Source organism: Bufo bufo, chromosome 5 (assembly GCF_905171765.1).
Source record: "Bufo bufo chromosome 5, aBufBuf1.1, whole genome shotgun sequence".
NCBI classification, from domain to species: Eukaryota; Metazoa; Chordata; class Amphibia; order Anura; family Bufonidae; genus Bufo; species Bufo bufo.
In genome coordinates, this window is record NC_053393.1 from 533,305,029 (window position 1) to 533,322,735 (window position 17,707).

Consider the following 17,707-nt stretch of genomic DNA (forward strand, 5'->3'; position numbering starts at 1 on the left):
CAGTCTTATCCTTGTCTGTAAAATGGACATGTTGTATTTTTTGCGGGTGCCATGGAACAAACACGGATGTGGACAACACATAGAAGTGAACGGATCAGCATTCGACCCGCAAAAAACACGGCCGTGTGCATGAGGCACCCAAAGGTAGTGCTGATGCATATTTCAATTAAAGGGCATTTCTAGACTGGCTCACGGCTCCTAAGTTTCATTCAAAACCTTCATATTTGCTAGTCAAAAAAGTCTTAAGGAGAAAAAGCCACACCCCCTACATAACCATGACCCCCCCTCTCTCCTCCCCCGCTGTAACATCTATCCCAGCCTTCTTTCCCTTGACTTCTTTATGGATAGTAAGTACCTACCTCTCTTGGTTTAAAGAGGACCTGTCCCCTCTCCTGACATGGCTGTTTTAGTGACGACTTGCATTCTCCATGTAATAACAATTGTGGAGCATCTATTCTTGCAACACTATTGTGGTAAAGTGTATAAAAAAAAGTCTTGGAAGGGGTGTATATCTCACCCAGGTTCCTCAACTGGGTGAGGTAAGTATAATCCAGAAAAGGTAAAGTGGTTTCAGCAAGGTGTAGCTTGCTGAGACAGTTTTGTTAAAAGTTTAAGGGCTGAATTTTATTTGGACTGGAAAGGTAGGTTTGGTAATGGTACCTCCCCAGTCCACACCCATTCCAGGGCCGGTTTTCCCCTAGCATGAGGGATCCCCAGGTGTAGCCAGCTGGGATCGTTAGGGGGAAATAAAAGCACATCCCAGGCTGTCAGTCAGGAAGAGTTATGCCTGGAAAAGTCTAAAACGCTGGCTGCCTTGCTGGCTAAAGACGCCGGATTCTCTGTGTGTGACCTCTGCTCAATAGGTGAGCTAGAAACAAATCTGTATTAGTTAGAGCCCAGACGGGCAGGAGTTTATTTTGTTTGGCTTTTGTTTTGTGGTGCTGGAACTTCACTGTACCTAGTGAATTATAACTGGGTTTGCCTGTAAATTGCCGGAGTGTCATAAAATAAAGCATCAATTTGGACTTTAATTCTGTTGTCTGCAAACAAATCTGTCACCGCCGCCCTGCTTGAGAGAGCAAACCCTTACAATTGGTGGAGGATGCGGGCAACAGCAAGTTGCTGGGGGCAACGGTGTGGCAGTTGATGCTTTAATATCCTGGGTGAAAGCTGCTGCAGCTTTGCAACGTCGACTGCAATGGAGGAAATCCTGAAGCAGCTGGTACCGGCCCAGGCCCAGCAGCAGGGAACCAATCGGTTACTGGTGGAGCAGATTTCTGTATTGAGAGAGATTGTTGTAGCTCCAGCCCAGTAAGCGCCCCAGGGACTTTTAATGTAAGGAGGGCTGTGCAACAGGCCTTGCAAAAGCTGACGCCCGATGACGACATTGAGGCCTACCTGACCGTGTTTGAGAGGGTGGCGGAGAGATTGAGACTGCCAGTAGAAGAGTGGACAGAGGTCCTGGCACCCTTTCTGTCCGGTGAACCACAAAAGGCCTACTATGGCCTCAGGGAGCAGGATGTCCGGGACTATGCCAAGTTAAAAATGGATGTCCTGGCTTGCTTGAGCGTTACGCCAGCTGTTCGTGCCCGGAGGGTCCACACGAGCAGCTACACCATGGATAAGCCTGCCCGATCTCAGATATATGACCTCATCCATCTCGTACGGAAGTGGCTGGAACCCGAGTCTTCTATACCAGCCCAGATTGTGGAGAAAGTAGTGGTGGATTACTACTTCAAAGCCCTCCCTGCAGAGCTACAGCGATGGGTCGGACATGGAGACCCCAAAACTGCTGACCAGCTCGTTAAACTGGTGGAAAGATTCCTGGCAACTGAAGACTACCTCCATGATGTCACGGCCGCACCAACACCTCACCGGGGTAACTGACCCGTGTCATCTGTGGGTAAGAGAGTTCTGGCTGTTGGGGGTGTATGGAAGGGTGCCAAAGGGAGAAAGGCTCTAGAGGTTGGGCGTGGGCATAAGACTGAGTCCCACGGGCAGTCTGGTCCCAGAGAGGTCTTCCCAATGAGGAGACCTTGGATGCTCCAGTGCTGGAGGTGCCGTGAGGGGGGACACATTGCTGCCCATTGCCCTCTTACCTCAGAGCCCATCGAGTGTGGAGCTAGCTGGAGACAGTCGCTGTATGCGGTGCCAGCTTGTGCGGCCTCACCAGGACTAGAGACTGAGCCGCAGATATGTACTCTGGTGGTAAACAACTTCTCCATCAGGGCTCTTTTGGACTCCGGTAGTCTGGTCACCTTGGTGCATGCCAGCTTCGTGGCTGGGAATTATGTGCCGGACAAAAGCATAAATGTGCTGTGCATCCACGGGGATGCTAAGTCTTAACCAGTGGCTCGGGTTAAGCTAGTGACTCCGGCTGGGACTGTAACCTATGAAGTCAGGGTAGTCAAAAGACTTATACATGATGTGATATTGGGCTAGGACTTCCCATTGTTTTGGAAATTGTGGGAGAAGAAAGACTCTTCTGCAGCCAGTGAAGAAACTCTGGCAGAATCTGTGCCTTCTCCTTAAAATGGTTCAAGTGAAATGCACGTTGATGATGACACTTTTCCGTTGCAGGTGTTAGCGGGGGAAGAGGAAGATTCCTCATCTGGGCAAAATGCGTTGGACTTCTATATCTCGAGGTAACTTTGGTACGGGGCAATTGAGAGACCCCAATCTCGTGAGTGCTCGAGGAAATGTTACGGTGATAGATGGTGTACCACAGGAACCAGAAGCTGACTAGAAATTTCCGCATTTTGCAATGAATGGAAAGCTACTGTATTGAGTTACTAAATGCAATGACAAAATTGTGGAGTAGCTTCTGGTACCACAAACCTTTTGCCGTATAGTTCTAGATCTTGCACATAACCACTTACTTGGGGGTCATTTGGGCGCTAGCAAAACACAAGAGCGGGTACTACAAAGGTTTTACTGGTATGGAGTGTATGAGGAGGTAAGATTATACTGCGAGTCGTGCGCCATCTGTCAGTTAAGTGCCCCGGCCCCACATTTTCGTAGTCCTTTAGGGCCTCTTCCCATCACTGAGGTACCTTTTGAAAGAATTGCGATGGATTTGGTGGGTCCCATTGTTGTCGTCTAGGGGACACCAGTATATCTTGGTTGTATTGGGCTATGCCACTCGGTACCCGGAAGCAGTGCCCCTACGAAACATGGCGGCCAAAAATATTGCCTGGGAGTTGTTTTTCATGTTCTCCCGCACGGGGATCCCTAAAGGAATTCTCACAGACCAGGGTACCCCCTTTATGTCAAAGGTCATGAAAGAATTATGAACATTTTTGAAAATCACCCAAATACGTACATTTGTGTATCACCCCCAGACAGACGGGTTGGTCGAGAGATTCAACAAGACCCTGAAGCAAATGTTAAAAAAAAGTGGTAGAAAAGGATGGTCAGGACTGGGATCCCCTCCTACCCTACTTTATGTTTTCCATCAGAGAGGTGCCCCAGGCTTCTACAGGTTTTTCGCCGTTCGAGTTAGTATGTGGCCGTTACCCACAGGGTTTACTAGATGTGGCCAAAGAAATCTGGGAGACTGAGGCTACTCCCTATTAAAGCGTCATCGAACATGTGGCTCAAATGCAAGACAGGACATCGACCGTGATGCCCATAGCTAAAGAGCATCTGCAAAGAGCCCAGAAGGCTCAAAGCAGAATCTATAACAGGACTGCCAAGGTAAGGGACTTTAATCCCGGGGACAGGGTCCTGATCTTAATTCCCACAGTCAGTAGAGAGTAAGTTTCTGGCAAAGTGGCAGGGTCCCTACGAGATTGTGGAAAAAGTGAGTGAGGTGAACTATAATGTGCCCTAACCAGGAAGGAGAAGACCCTTCCAGATTTACCACGTAAATCTGATCAAGCCGTGGAAAGATCGGGAATCCTTGGTGGCCACACAGATCATGACTAAGGAGGGGTCGCAATCAATTTCCCCAGTAAAAATTTGTGAGGCATTGTCAGGGGACCAGAAATAAGAAGTAACAGAGTTTCTGCAGAAAAATAGAAGGAGGTTTTCTGACCTACCAGGCCGTACCCACCTGATAAAACATTACGTGAGAACTGAGCCCCACAGTAATGTGAATCTAAAGCCCTACAGGATACCAGAAGGACACAGAAAAGCGGTATCCTCTGAGGTCAGGCGCATGCTTGAGTTAGGGGTCATTGAGAAATCTACCAGTGAGTGGTCAAGATTTATTGTATTAATCCTGAAGCCCAATGTAATGATTTCCGGAAGCTAAATGAGGTGTCAAAATTCGATGCGTACCCTATGCCCAGAGTAGGTGAACTAATTGAGAGGCTTGGGCAAGCAAGGTACATCACGACCCTTGACAAAGGGGTTTTGGCAGATACCATTGTCAGATGGGGCTAAAGAAAAGACGGCATTCTCCACTCCAGAGGGGCTGTTCCAATACACAGTGATGTAGTTCGGGTTACATGGAGCCCCTGCTACATTTCAGAGCTTGATGGACCTAATCTTGAGGCCACATCGTGACTATGCTGCCGCTTACCTTGATGATGTGGTCATTTTTTCACCTGATTGGAAAAGTCACCTCTGGAAAGTGCAAGCCGTGATAGACTCCATTAGTGATGCTGGCCTAACCATAAACCCTAAGAAGTGTGCAGTAGGGCTAGAGGAAGCAAAATAATCGGTAAAGGGCTGGTTAAACCCCAGGTAGATAAAGTAGAGGCGATACAAAACTCGCCTAGGCCCTTAACTAAAAAACAAGTCAAGGCCTTCCTTGGCATAACAGGGTACTACCGCTGGTTTGTACCGAATTTTGCCTCGATGGCAGCACCATTGACTGACTTAACGAAAAGCCCTAAGTCAGTAATGGTGAAGTGGACCCCAGAGGGAGAAAAGGCCTTTCAAAGCCTAGAGTCCGCTCTCTGTCCACAGCCAGTGCTCATTTCCCCGGATTTCAGAAAAGAGTTTCTGGTCCAGACTGATGTATCTGAGACAGGCTTGGGAGCGGTCCTGTCACAAGTGGTAAATGGGGAAGAGCACCCAGTGATGTATCTAAGCAAGAAGTTGACCCTGGCAGAGAAAAATTATGCCATAGTGGAACGAGAGTGTCTAGCCATTAAATGGGCTCTGGAGTCGCTTAAATATTACCTGCTGGGTAGGAAATTTCTGTTGGTGACAGATCACGCTCCTTTAACTTGGATGAAACAAAACAAGGAGAAAAATGCAGGTGGTTTCTCTCCCTGAAAATTTTTAATTTTAAAGTATAACTGTCGTATATATTTTTTTTGGAGTATTGGATTGTGGTGATTATTATCACCTTGGTGGCCCTATTTCAACTTTTCACTGTGTATTACCCCTTAATTCCACATTTTTGTTCCCTGTACTGCCTACTTTTACCTGTGCTTAAAATAGGGTTGCTAGGCATGGTCCGTCTATCTGTTGAAGGACGGAGGACGCAGAAGCACGCAGTGTGCAAGGTCACATTACTGACAGCCAGGGACTGTAAGTAAATGATTAAAGCCAGGTCCTCCCCAGCAGCTGATAACAGTGCCTGGGCTGTGTGCACTTCTCCCTGTCCCTGCACTTGGCAGACGCTCCCTCACTCAGCAGAGCTGGAGAAGGCAGAGTTGAATCAGCGCAGACCAGGGAAGGGAGATCTGCCGTCTGCTCAGTGTATAAATGAAAGCAACATGTAGTAAGAGGACCCCTTTGTGCTGCAGGAGATTAACCCTTTAGGGGGGAGGGCTCTGGTTACTGACACTTTTGGGGGGCTATTGTTACTGGCTAGTGAGGGCAGGCGGGATTAGCCTCAGGGTGAGGGCAGTGGCGGCCATCTTAACTGAATAGTGAAATTGCAGTTTTATGCAGACTGGTTGCTAAGGGCTGAATCTTATTAAATATGGGGTAAGTCAGTCTAATAGTGACTGATTCTAGAATATCATATTATTAGTAACTACATATATGAAAATTGAAATTAGGGTCTAAATGTGACAGTTATCCTTTAAGGTTGACCATATGCCGGGGAAATTGCACGGAAATGCAGATGCTTTGTCCAGGATACACTGTATGGTTGCTGAAAGTGCCCAGACTTACGGTCTGGAGAAGAGGGGGATGCGATATGTGGTAAAGTGTGTGGAAAAGTAAAATCCAGAAAAGCTAAAGTGGTTTCAGCAAGGTGTAGCTTGCTGAGACAGTTTTGTTAAAAGTTCAAGGGCTGGATTTTATTTGAATTGGGAAGGTAGGTTTGGTAGTGGGACCTCCACAGTCCACCCCTATTCCAGGGCCGGTTTTCCCCTAGCCTTATGGATCCCCAGGTGTATCCAGATAGGATCGTTAGGGGGAAATAAAAGCACATCCCAGGCTACCAGTCAGGAGAGTTATACCTGGAAAAGTCTAGAACTCTGGCTGCCTTGCTGGCTAAAGATGCCAGATTCTCTGTGTGTGACCTGCGCTCAATAGGTGAGCTAGAAACTAGTCTGTATTAGTAAGAGACCAGACGGGCAGGAGTTTATTTTGTTTGGCTTTTGTTTTGTGGTGCTGGAACTTCACCGTACCTAGTGAATTATAACTGGGTTTGCCTGTAAATTGCCAGAGTGTCATAAAAAAATGCATCAATTTGGACTTTAATCCTGTTGTCTGCAAACGAATCTGTCACTGCCGCCCTGCTTGAGAGAGCAAACCCTTACACTATGTTGTGCTGTTCCTCCATTATTCCTGCTAGAAGTTTATGAACAAAAGTCCCACTGGACATTGCCAGCTGGGGGTGCCACTGGCTGCACTGAGCAAGACTGTGCAGGTACACACCCTTATTGGTTTTACCTATTGGGAGATTTAGTCATAAAAATCTAGAAGGAATAGAATTCTAGAGGAACAGCGCAAAATAGAGTAAAGTTGATGCTCCAGAATTATCACTTCACGTCAAATAAAATTATTCACTAAAACAGACATGTCAGAAGAGGTGATGGGTTCTCTTTAAGGCCCCTTTCACACGAGTATGACGGATTAAGTCCAGGTGCGTTCAGGGTGCGTTCAGTTGTTCAGTTTTTCAGCGTGGGTGCAATGCGTTTTGATGTGTTTTTCACGCGCGTGATAAAAAACTGAAGGTTTAGAAACAACATCTCCTAGCAACTATCAGTGAAAAACGCATCGCACCCGCACTTGCTTCCGGATGCAATGCGTTTTTCACTGAAGCCCCATTCACTTCTATGGGGCCAGGGCTGCGTGAAAAACACAGAATATAGAACGTGCTGCGATTTTCAAGCAACGCAGAACTGATGCGTGAAAAAACGCTCATGTACACGGCCCCATTGAAATGAATGGGTCAGGATCCAGTGCGGCTGCTATGCGTTCACGTCACGCGTTGCACCCGCGTGGAAAACTCGCTCGTGTGAAAGGGGGCCTAACCCACTTGTAGTCCAACAGGCATACTAACGGGGAAATCGGAGACGGATATTTGGCCAAATATCTTACTTATCTTAAATATCATACTTATGACCATCCAGAGGAAGATGCAGAAGATTTAGGGGGGAAATAAATGAAAAAAAAAATCATAGTATTGTGTTTTATGTTAATCTTTTTATTCTGGGTCAGGGACTTATTTAAGCCACATTCTTATCCGCTTGATACAATTTTAGCTATAATATGTGTTTATGATGTCAGGAGATAAGAGCTATACATGAGCCATCAGCTGACGGGACTCACCCTGCTTTCACACCTGAGCGTTCTGAAACGAGCGCTCTGTATGCGCGATTGTACCGGCGTTTACAATCGCGCATACAGAGACAAGCGAACGCCCATTGTCACGCGTTCCCGAAAGTCTATGTACGGGAACGCGCGACAAACGCTCAAAAAAAAGCTCAAGTACTTGTTTGAGCGTCGGGCGTTGTACAGCGCGATCGTACGCGCTGTAAAACGCCCAGGTGAGAACCATTCCCATAGGGAATCATTGGTTCTTGCCTGTTGTGCGTTTTACAGCGCGTAGGAACGCGCTGTAAAACGCTCAGGTGTGAACCCAGGGTCAGAGTAAGCAGTAAGGCTCAATTCACACCTGAGCGTTCTGAAAGGAGCGCTCTGTATGCGCGATTGTACGGACGTTTACAAGCGCGCATACAGAGACAAGTGTGCACACAATGTCGCGCGTTCCCGAAAGTCTATGTACGGGAACGCGCGACAAGCGCCCAAAAAAACGCTCCTGTACTTGTGTGAGCGTCGGGCGTTTTACAGCGCGATCGTACGCGCTGTAAAACGCCCAGGTGAGAACCATTCCCATAGGGAAGCATTGGTTTCTCCTTGTTGAGCGTTTTACAGCGCGTAGGAACGCGCTGTAAAACGCTCAGGTGTGAATTGAGCCTAAGTGACAGTCTGTAAACAGACTGAAATTTAACCCCTGTATCACAAAACAGCCGCATATTTTTAATAAAGCAATAATTGTAAAAATGATTTTTAGTCCCAAAATGAGTAAGTGCAATCATAAAAAGGTGTCCATAGCCTTTAAACAATAGGTTATTTTCTGATGACATAGATCTGAGCTGCATTACCAGGCACAGCCACAAAAAATACAGTGGTTACAGTGAGGGGGATGTGAACGCTTCGACCACCTGATCGGTGGGGTGCCAGGAGTCAGACCCCAACCAATCTGATACTGAAGGCTTATTCTAAGTGTAGAAAAATCCCTTTATGTTAATGTCCACCATTCCATTTTTTAGGTTCGAAATTGCGTAATATATCTGTATAAGGGGACCCTGTGTTCATAATTGATATAATTCTGGCTGTATGCAGCCACCACTAGGGGGAGCTAGCTACAGATGGATTAAAGGGGTATTCCCATCACAATATCGCTAGGATATGCCCCCATTGTCTGATAGGTGCGGGTCCCACCTCTGGGACCCGCACCTACAAGGAGAACGGAGCTGGGAGAGCTGTGGCTGGAGGACCCTGGGGTCCGTCCACCACCAAGCGCTGCTCCCAACTGCTCCCATACAAGTGAATAGGAGCGCACCGTGCACGCGCAGCCCCTGCTCCCATTCATTTCTATGGGGCAGACGGAAATAGCCAAGCCAGCCCTCCGCTATTTTCGGCGGCCTCATTGAAATGAATGGAGGGTGACTGCGCATGCGCCCTCCATTCGTTTCCCAGCTTCGTTCTTGTTGTCTGCACCTATCAGACTATGGGGGCATATACTAGCGATATGCCCCCATTGTATGTTATGGTAAACCCCATTAACACAGCTAGTACTGAACTTCAATGGGCCCCTTATAAATCTGTATCCTGTAGGCTCCGCTTAGTGGAAGCTACTATGTACCAGTACACCAGCGGGCCCCTTCCAACCATGGGCCCCCTATCAGTCATGTGCTCTTCAGGGCTGTCTGCCCTAAGGCTCTCTATCCTTGCAAATATATTTATTGAGGGTCATCTAATAATCCAGAAAATGAGGATCGGATGCATTAGGCCTTACACTGCGCCATTCCCATCTCTCCCATTCCTTCTACAGTAGAACAGGCTAATATAGGAGGGCGGACGCTGCTTTAGCTGTGAGTGGAGCATTGTGCTGCTGTAATCTGCCTCCATTGTGCAATAAATTGGCCTCATCATGGGCGCCATTGTCTCTGTGTGGTAATGACGGGGCGCTCCTGCCTTGTTGATATCAAGATTTTATGAGCGCCGTCATTTCATAAACCTCCATAATAACATAATGCCGCTCTATTACATCTGCTGCTTGGCTCCCTGGGAGATTTCTTATCCTGGTAAGACGTGGTATATAAGACCCAGGCGAGAACGGATAGAATCGGGGGACATCCCCCACGATATCTCCTCCAGACCTGTCCAACCTCGGTTGTTGTCATTTCATTTGCTTGCTGTCAGTGAATGAGAACACTCTTCTTGTCTACATTCAGAGGCAGTAAACGTGTCCATAACTTGTCCTGCTGAGAAGTGGATACAATTGTATCCAGTCCGGACAATGCTGTATAAATCTAGACTGATACATTGTAGCAAACTGGCAGAGAGATTGCTGCTGCTGATATGCTTAGCTCACAGAGAGTAGAGTCAACACTGGATACAATTGTAACAAACCCTCAGCTGAGAGCAGGTCTGTGTTAGGCTACATTCACACGTGAAAAATAACAGGTGTTGAAAATGGACTGTCAGTTTTTCATGGCCATTTTGCATCTGTGCGTGCATCCATTTTCTGGCTGTTTATCCATTTTTAACGGCGCTTTTGTGTCAGTTTTTAATGGTCGTTAAAAATGGCCATTAAAGAAGGATGAATTTCATAGGCTTTTTATTTTTTTTAAAATCCCAACCCCTGCAGTGCCCTCACTCTGTAGTGCCCCCAGTATATATAATGGCCCCACAGTGCCCCCAGTATATATAATGGCCCCACAGTGCCCCCAAATATATATAATGGCCTCATATTGCCCCCAGTATATATAATGGCCTCATTGTGCTCCGAGTATATATATGTCCCCATAGTGTCCCCATATCCGCCCCAGTATATATAATAGCCCCATAGTGGCCCCAGTATATATAATGGTCCCACAGTGCCCCCATGATATATAATGGTCCCACAGTGCCCCCAGTATATATAATGGCCCCACAGTGCCCCCAGTATATATAATGGCCCCACAGTGCCCCCAGTATATATAATGGCCCCACAGTGCCCCCAGTATATATCGATGTCCCCATAGTGCCCCCTGTATATATCTATGTCCCCATAATGCCCCTTATATATAATGGCCCCATAGTGCTCCCAGTATATATATGTCCCCACAGTGTCCCGATATCCACCCCAGTATATATAATGGCCCCACAGTGCCCCCAGTATATATAATGGCCCCACAGTGCCCCCAGTATATATAATGGCCCCACAGTGCCCCCAGTATATATCGATGTCCCCATATTGCCCCCAGTATATATAATGGCCCCACAGTGCCCCCAGTATATATAATGGCCCCACAGTGCCCCCAGTATATATCGATGTCCCCATAGTGCCCCCTGTATATATCTATGTCCCCATAATGCCCCTTATATATAATGGCCCCATAGTGCTCCCAGTATATATATGTCCCCACAGTGTCCCGATATCCACCCCAGTATATATAATGGCCCCACAGTGCCCCCAGTATATATAATGGCCCCACAGTGCCCCCAGTATATATAATGGCCCCACAGTGCCCCCTGTATATATCTATGTCCCCATATTGCCCCCAGTATATATAATGGCCCCATAGTGCTCCCAGTATATATATGTCCCCACAGTGTCCCGATATCCACCCCAGTATATATAATAGCCCCATAGTGGCCCCAGTATATATCATAGCCCCATAGTGGCCCCAGTATATATAATAGCCCCATAGTGGCCCCAGTTAATATAATGGTCCCATAGTTCCCCCAGTATATATAATGGCCCCACAGTTCCCCCTGTATATATAATGGCCTCACAGTGCCCCCAGCATATATCTATGTCCCCATAGTGCCCCCAATATATATAATGGCCCCATATTGCCCCCAGTATATATAATGGCCCCATAGTGCTCCCAGTAAATATATGTCCCCACAGTGTCCCCATATCCACCCCAGTATATATAATAGCCCCAGAGTGGCCCCAGTATATATAATAGCCCCATAGTGGCCCCAGTTAATATAATGGTCCCATAGTTCCCCCAGTATATATAATGGTTCCATAGTTCCCCCAGTATATATAATGGTTCCATAGTTCCCCCTGTATATATAATGGCCCCACAGTGCCCCCAGTATATATCTATGTCCCCATAGTGCCCCCAATATATATAATGGCCCCATATTGCCCCCAGTATATATAATGGCCCCATATCCACCCCAGTATATATAATAGCCCCATAGTGGCCCCAGTATATATAATGACCCCACAGTCCCCCAGTATAAATAATGGCCCTAAAGCCCCCAGCATATATATATGTCTCCATAGTGCCCCAGTATATATAATGGCCCCATAGTCCCCCAGTATATAAAATGGCCACACAGTGCCCCTAGTGTGCATAACGGCCCCATAGTGCCCCCTGTATCTATAAATAGCCACCATAGTGCTCTCAGTATATATAATAGCCCCATAGTGTCCCCTATAGTGGCCATAATAGTTTCACCCAATAATGTCCAATAATGGCAAAAAATTCCCCCCACCCCAGTTGACATCTGTGTGCTGTCCTCATTTTTTTTTGCAGATCCATAGAAATGAGTGAGTACATGGATTGGGCGCGGACCTAAACTACAGTCGTGTGGATGAGGCCCACATCCTTGTCGTGTAAACTTGCTTCATCTCAAAAGCTAAAAAATGGTTCAGACTGAATACTTCTCACAGCTGAGGGTTTGTTAAAATTGTATTCACCTGCACTGATACACTGTAACAAACGGTGAGATTTCTGCCTCCGATGTATTTAGGGATGTACAGGGTTCCAGCTTCTCGGCATAAACAAGAATGTCCCCGTTCACTGACAGCACGCAGAGATCTTGATGAGAAATGGAAACAAGGTACATAAGGAAATCTCACCCTTTTAACCCTTCATGGGCATCTTGGAGAGGCTGGACCAGCTTTATCGATGCGCCGCACAAAAAGTAGCGGAAAATCCAAAACAAAGTCTGCAACAAAATCGGCGTCTAGATGTTGCTGTGGATTTCACCCCCTGCATTGCAATCGGCAGCATATTCCGCATTCTGTTTGTTCTCAGTATGGCTTTCCTATTCCCCACACATGCATGCTCGGCCAAGCTGAGCATGCATGTGTATGGGGTGTTCAGGTGAGACGGCTGTCAGCTGAACAAGGGTATGGCCGATGGGCATCTCATGGGTATGGCCGCTCTGCACTGTACAAATTAAATCAGTTGCCCTACCCCAGTATTGAAATGCTTGGCATCGCCCCCACCTCCCATGGTTTACACAGGGGGTCACAGCTCGGGTAAAGCTAGCCCTGTGTAGACAGAAGTGCCTCGGTCTACGAAAAACAAAAAGTAACATTTAGCCTCAAGGTTCGGCCCCCGTCCTTTAACTCCCTCCCCCGTTCATTGGCTTTAGGCCTACAGCACAGTCCCGGATGGACCCGGATAAATCCTGACATAAGGGTGAGTATAAAAAGCAGGAAGACATTAGTATGGCGGTGGGTGAAGGGCGACGTGTGCGGTATGACTGTAATGCATCGTGTGGGGTGTTACAGCGGCATGCAAGGCGGCAGTACAGACGCTTACCGTCCCATGATGGCGCCATCCACTGAGTCCTGGCTGCCGGCCTCGCTGGGCGTGCTCAGTGATTTGGAGGAAGGTGACATTGGGGTTGGGACTGGAAAATAATGGGCATTCCAGGTTATTACACCGACATTTACTATACAGATGTAGCAGAGCTGAATGTGTCATGGAATCTTTCTTTGTGGATTGTAGGGTTTTCCCGCATTCCTACGGTAGGAGATTGTGACAACACCATGATTGGGGTTAATGACAAACTCAGCACTGCTACATCTGCAGCATATACATTGAAGGGAGTAGGGACAGGACCCTCTCCTCTCTGCTACTCCACACCAAATACTCTCGTGATTTAACCCCAAGATTACAGATTACCCCCAATCCTCTGGAAATGTCATCTATCATTAGCCAAGTCTCTGGATCTACTGTATTCGGGCTCCTGATAGATTGCAAGCTCCTGTGCACAGGGTTTTCTATCCACTGTGTGCCCCTCGAAGTCAAGGTTTTGTTGCACTAAATATTGATGCCATTGATTTGTGAAGAGCGCCCCCAGTGCGGGGGGCAACAATCCCAGCCCTTAGAAGTGGCCCCTTCTTTCTAACATTAGTGGGGGAGTCCCGCCATCCTATGCCTCCCCCCCCCCATGCTGCTCTAACAGGAGTACCTAAGGGTGGCTCCGGGGAGATCCCAATGCTCTGTAGTAAAGCCTCCGTCTCGCGTCTTTTGCGGTCCAGGTCCGTGTCTTCATGAATGGGTTCTGTTTTTTGTTGCTGTTCGGCCTATAGAAAACAATGTACGGTTCAGGGGCATAAACAGATATCATAGGGCCCCATAGCAAAACTTAGTATGGGGCCCCCAGTGAGATTTCTGATGAATTTACACATTTTTGACGTTTTTTTAAATTCTTTAATAAATTTAAAAAAATGCATTTTTGCCCATTTTCCCAACTTTTAACGTTGCAAAAAGTAGAACGCTATGGGGGGAATTCATCAGGAAAGGAATGTTTGGAGTCAGTTGCGTTGCCGCAATTTGCACCAAACGTATCCAATGGCACATCTTTAAAGGCTATGGGCACCTTTGGGGCAATTTTTTATGATTGCATTTTACTCATTTTGGGCTAAAAATTATAATTTTTTCAATTGATCTTTATTAAAAATTTTCAGCAGTTTTTGTGATACATGTGGTTAAAAATCAGTCTATTTGCAGAATGTCCCTCCTGAGCTCCGTCAGCTGATGGCTCATATGAAGTATTATCTCTGATCTCCTGACCTCTGAAAAACGCTCATTTAAGCCATATTCTTATCAGTTTGTTAACAGTTTAGCTATAATTAGCGTTTGAGGTCAGAAGCTCAGAGATAAGGTCTTCACATGAGCCGTCAGCTGACGGAACTCAGGAAGGTCAGTTCTGCAAATACAGTAGACTGATTTTTAACCACATGTATCACAAAACCTGCCGAACGTTTTTAAATAACGACCAATTGAACAAATTATTTTTATCCCAAAATGAGTAAAATGCAGTCATAAAAAAAAATTGCCCCCGAAGGCGTCCATCGTTTTTTTTGACTCCGCCCACTACTGGAGTAAGATTGTGACATTTTTTGTGAAGGGGTTGTCCCATCTTGAACATTGGGGGCATATTACTAGAATATGCCCCCAATGTCTGATAAGTGCAGGTCCCACCTCTGGAGCCTGCACCTATCCTTAAAACGGAGTCCGCAAAGTGACCGAGGGCGCACCGCACATGTGTGGTCACCCTACAATAATTTTTATGGGAGCGACAAAAATAGCTGAACGCTGGCTCATCTATTTCTGTAAGCCCCATAGAAGTGAATGGAATGGTGGCGGCGCTTGTGCGTTGCGCTTCCCATTAATTTCAATGGGACTTCCGAAAATAGCTGAGTGTGGCGCTTAGCTCTTTTCAGCACGTCTATAGAAATGAATGGAGGGCGCCACGCATGCCACTTTGCAGGCTCTGTTTTAAGGATAGATGCGGGTCCCAGAGGTGGAACATGCACCTATCAGCCTATCAGACATCAGGGGGCATATCCTAGTGATATGCCCCCAAATGTTCAAGATGGGACAACCCCTTTAAATCGCGCTTGGTAAATCTGGAGAGCACCTAATTAACATAGATGACCACACCCACTTTTCTAAAGCGCTGAGAGCATTGTGAAATCACAAAAGTTGCAAGATTATTTTAGCTGCAAAATAGCATGCTTCAAAATTTGCAACTTTTTTTTTCCCACCAGAATTCTGCCACAAAGGAAATACTAAATTCCTAACCCCCAATTTCTCAATGTACTTACACTCAACCACTGGCATAGCCTTCCTAACACAGCCATAGATCCACTGCTGCCCTTCAAACAGCATGTGATAAAACTGGCTGCCTGCAGACACCACTAGAGGGAGCTAAGCACACAGGAATTTATATGATTACCATTGAACTCAATAGAAGCTGTAAAAATCTATGCACTGATCTCCGCCTAGTGGCAACTGCAGGAACAAAAAGGGAAATGCCCCACCTTTAAATATACTGGTCACACCCCCGAACTAGGGTGATGATCTTGGAAAGGGGGAGGGGCTTTACACAAAGATTTTTTGTATGATTTAATAACTATAGACTAGTTACTTGTGTATCTGGTGGGGACCCCTAGGACCCTCTCGTCAGACATTAGTCCACAGTTTGCTTCAGACCAATCAATATGGCTGAATTATAGGGTCAGGTTGAGGACAAATGGACCCCCCTCAATTCTACTGACGAGATTTGAAATGACTGTCGAACACGTGTAGGATTACTTTAGACCAATGTATACCTTTAGGGTCCATTCACACGTCCGCATCCGTTCCGCGATTTAGCGGAACGGGTGCGGACCCATTTATTTCAATGGGCACGCAAAAGATGCGGACAGCACACCGTGAACTGTCCGCATCCGTAGTTCCCTTCCGCGGCCCCACAAAAAATATAGAGCATGTCCCATTCTTGTCCGCAGCCACGGACAACAATAGGCATGTCTATCATAGGGCCGACCATGTGTGATCCGCAAGATGGGGAACGCACACAGGGGCGCACCTAGCCTTTCTGCTGCCTGAGGCGAAAACTGAAACAGCGCCCCCCCTTCCCTCCCTAATGCCAATTTCTTAACCTAACCCCTTCCCTTCAGTCCATGGCCCTTTGGCTGCCCCCCTTCCCCTCTTGCTCCTACCTGGTGCCGCCTGAGGCGATCGCCTCACCTGGCCTCATTGGTGGTGCACCCCCTGAACGCACATGGCCGGTGTCCGTGTTTTGCGGATCCGCAATTTGAGGGCCGTAAAACACTTGCGGACATGTGAGAGGGCCCTTAGTCAGGCCTCAGAAGTGGAGGAGCCATGGAAGAAGGTATGGCTGAAGGATCAGACTACACTGGGTTTGTTTGTTGTCTGTTACCATGGATACACATAGGCTTGCATTGGAGCTGCATAAAAATAATTAATTTTTAATCAGAACTAGTGCAAAATTTCTTCATTTTTTTATGCATTGGCCTAATAAAGGTAGACACAGACTTTAAATTCTCATTCATTGGACAAGTCCTGCCCCGATCCAATCAGGAGCATCTGAAAGATGTCATGGACACGCTCAGGGTCGTGCAAAATGGCCCATTTATGAGGTGTGCTAGACCCTATATTTGATGGTCTGAAACAAACTCTGGACTAATGTTTGACTCCATCTAAAAATTTAAAAATTCAGCCACCTAAATGTTATTTTTCCTGACTTTCCATACAGAGGTCTAGGAAGCTGAGATATGAGATGCTGTTTGGAGCTGCCCAATGGTTACCAGGGGTTTTCATCACAAAGGTCTGTATAAAACGACAGAGACGAGTGCAGCATCACAAACCTCTTTCTTCTTCCTCTCCTCCTCTTTGCGTTTCTTCTCCTCTCGGATTTGGGCTAGGCGCTGCTTCTTCCTTTCTAGTTCCGCCTTCAGGTCACTTTTATCAGACATTATGGATTCCTGCGGGGATGAGAGCGTCCAGAAGTCGTCATATTTGCAGTAAATCACATTTGCACATGCAGAACATTGAAGTCAAGCTCCACCTTTGATGATTGATGATGTCGTAGACCCTCATCATAGTTTTTTCATGCCTTTTTTTCAGTTTTTATTTGGGGAAATGGACAAATAAAATCAGTTTTTGCTACATTGACTGATCCATTCTTTGTGTTATCTGTCTTTTTTTAGCACTTTTATTTGTGTTACATACTTGCTATGGCACCCCCTGGTTTTATATACCTGTTATGGCACCCCCTGGTGTTACATACTTGCTATGGCACCCCCTGGTTTTATATACTTGCTATGGCACCCACTGGTGTTACATACTTGCTATGGCACCCCCTGGTGTTACATACTTGCCATGACACCCCCTGGTGTTACATACTTGCTATGGCACCCCCTGGTGTTACATACTTGCTATGGCACCCCCTGGTGTTACATACTTGCTATCACACCCCCTGATGTTACATACTTGTTATGGCACCCCCTGGTTTT

At 46.7% G+C, this 17,707-nt stretch overlaps 2 protein-coding genes across 2 annotated transcripts in view; both read right to left on the reverse strand.

Annotated features, from left to right (window-relative positions):
* Positions 1 to 13,224, reverse strand: part of LOC121000660 (cytoplasmic dynein 1 intermediate chain 1) — a 382,322-nt gene extending 369,098 nt beyond the window's left edge. Inside the window, exon 1 of the mRNA XM_040431238.1 lies at positions 13,197 to 13,224. Coding sequence (XP_040287172.1) covers positions 13,197 to 13,204 — 8 coding nt within the window. The 5' untranslated portion in view covers positions 13,205 to 13,224. The remainder of the gene's footprint in view (positions 1 to 13,196) is intronic.
* On the reverse strand, positions 13,205 to 17,167 carry LOC121002620 (cytoplasmic dynein 1 intermediate chain 1-like; the record flags this gene model as incomplete). Its single annotated transcript, XM_040434061.1, has 3 exons — positions 17,060 to 17,167; positions 13,852 to 13,966; positions 13,205 to 13,287 (listed from the first exon to the last, which is right to left on the reverse strand). Coding segments are annotated over exons 1-3 (306 nt in total), but the record flags the coding sequence as incomplete, so codon positions are not given.
* Positions 17,168 to 17,707: the final 540 nt, after the last annotated feature.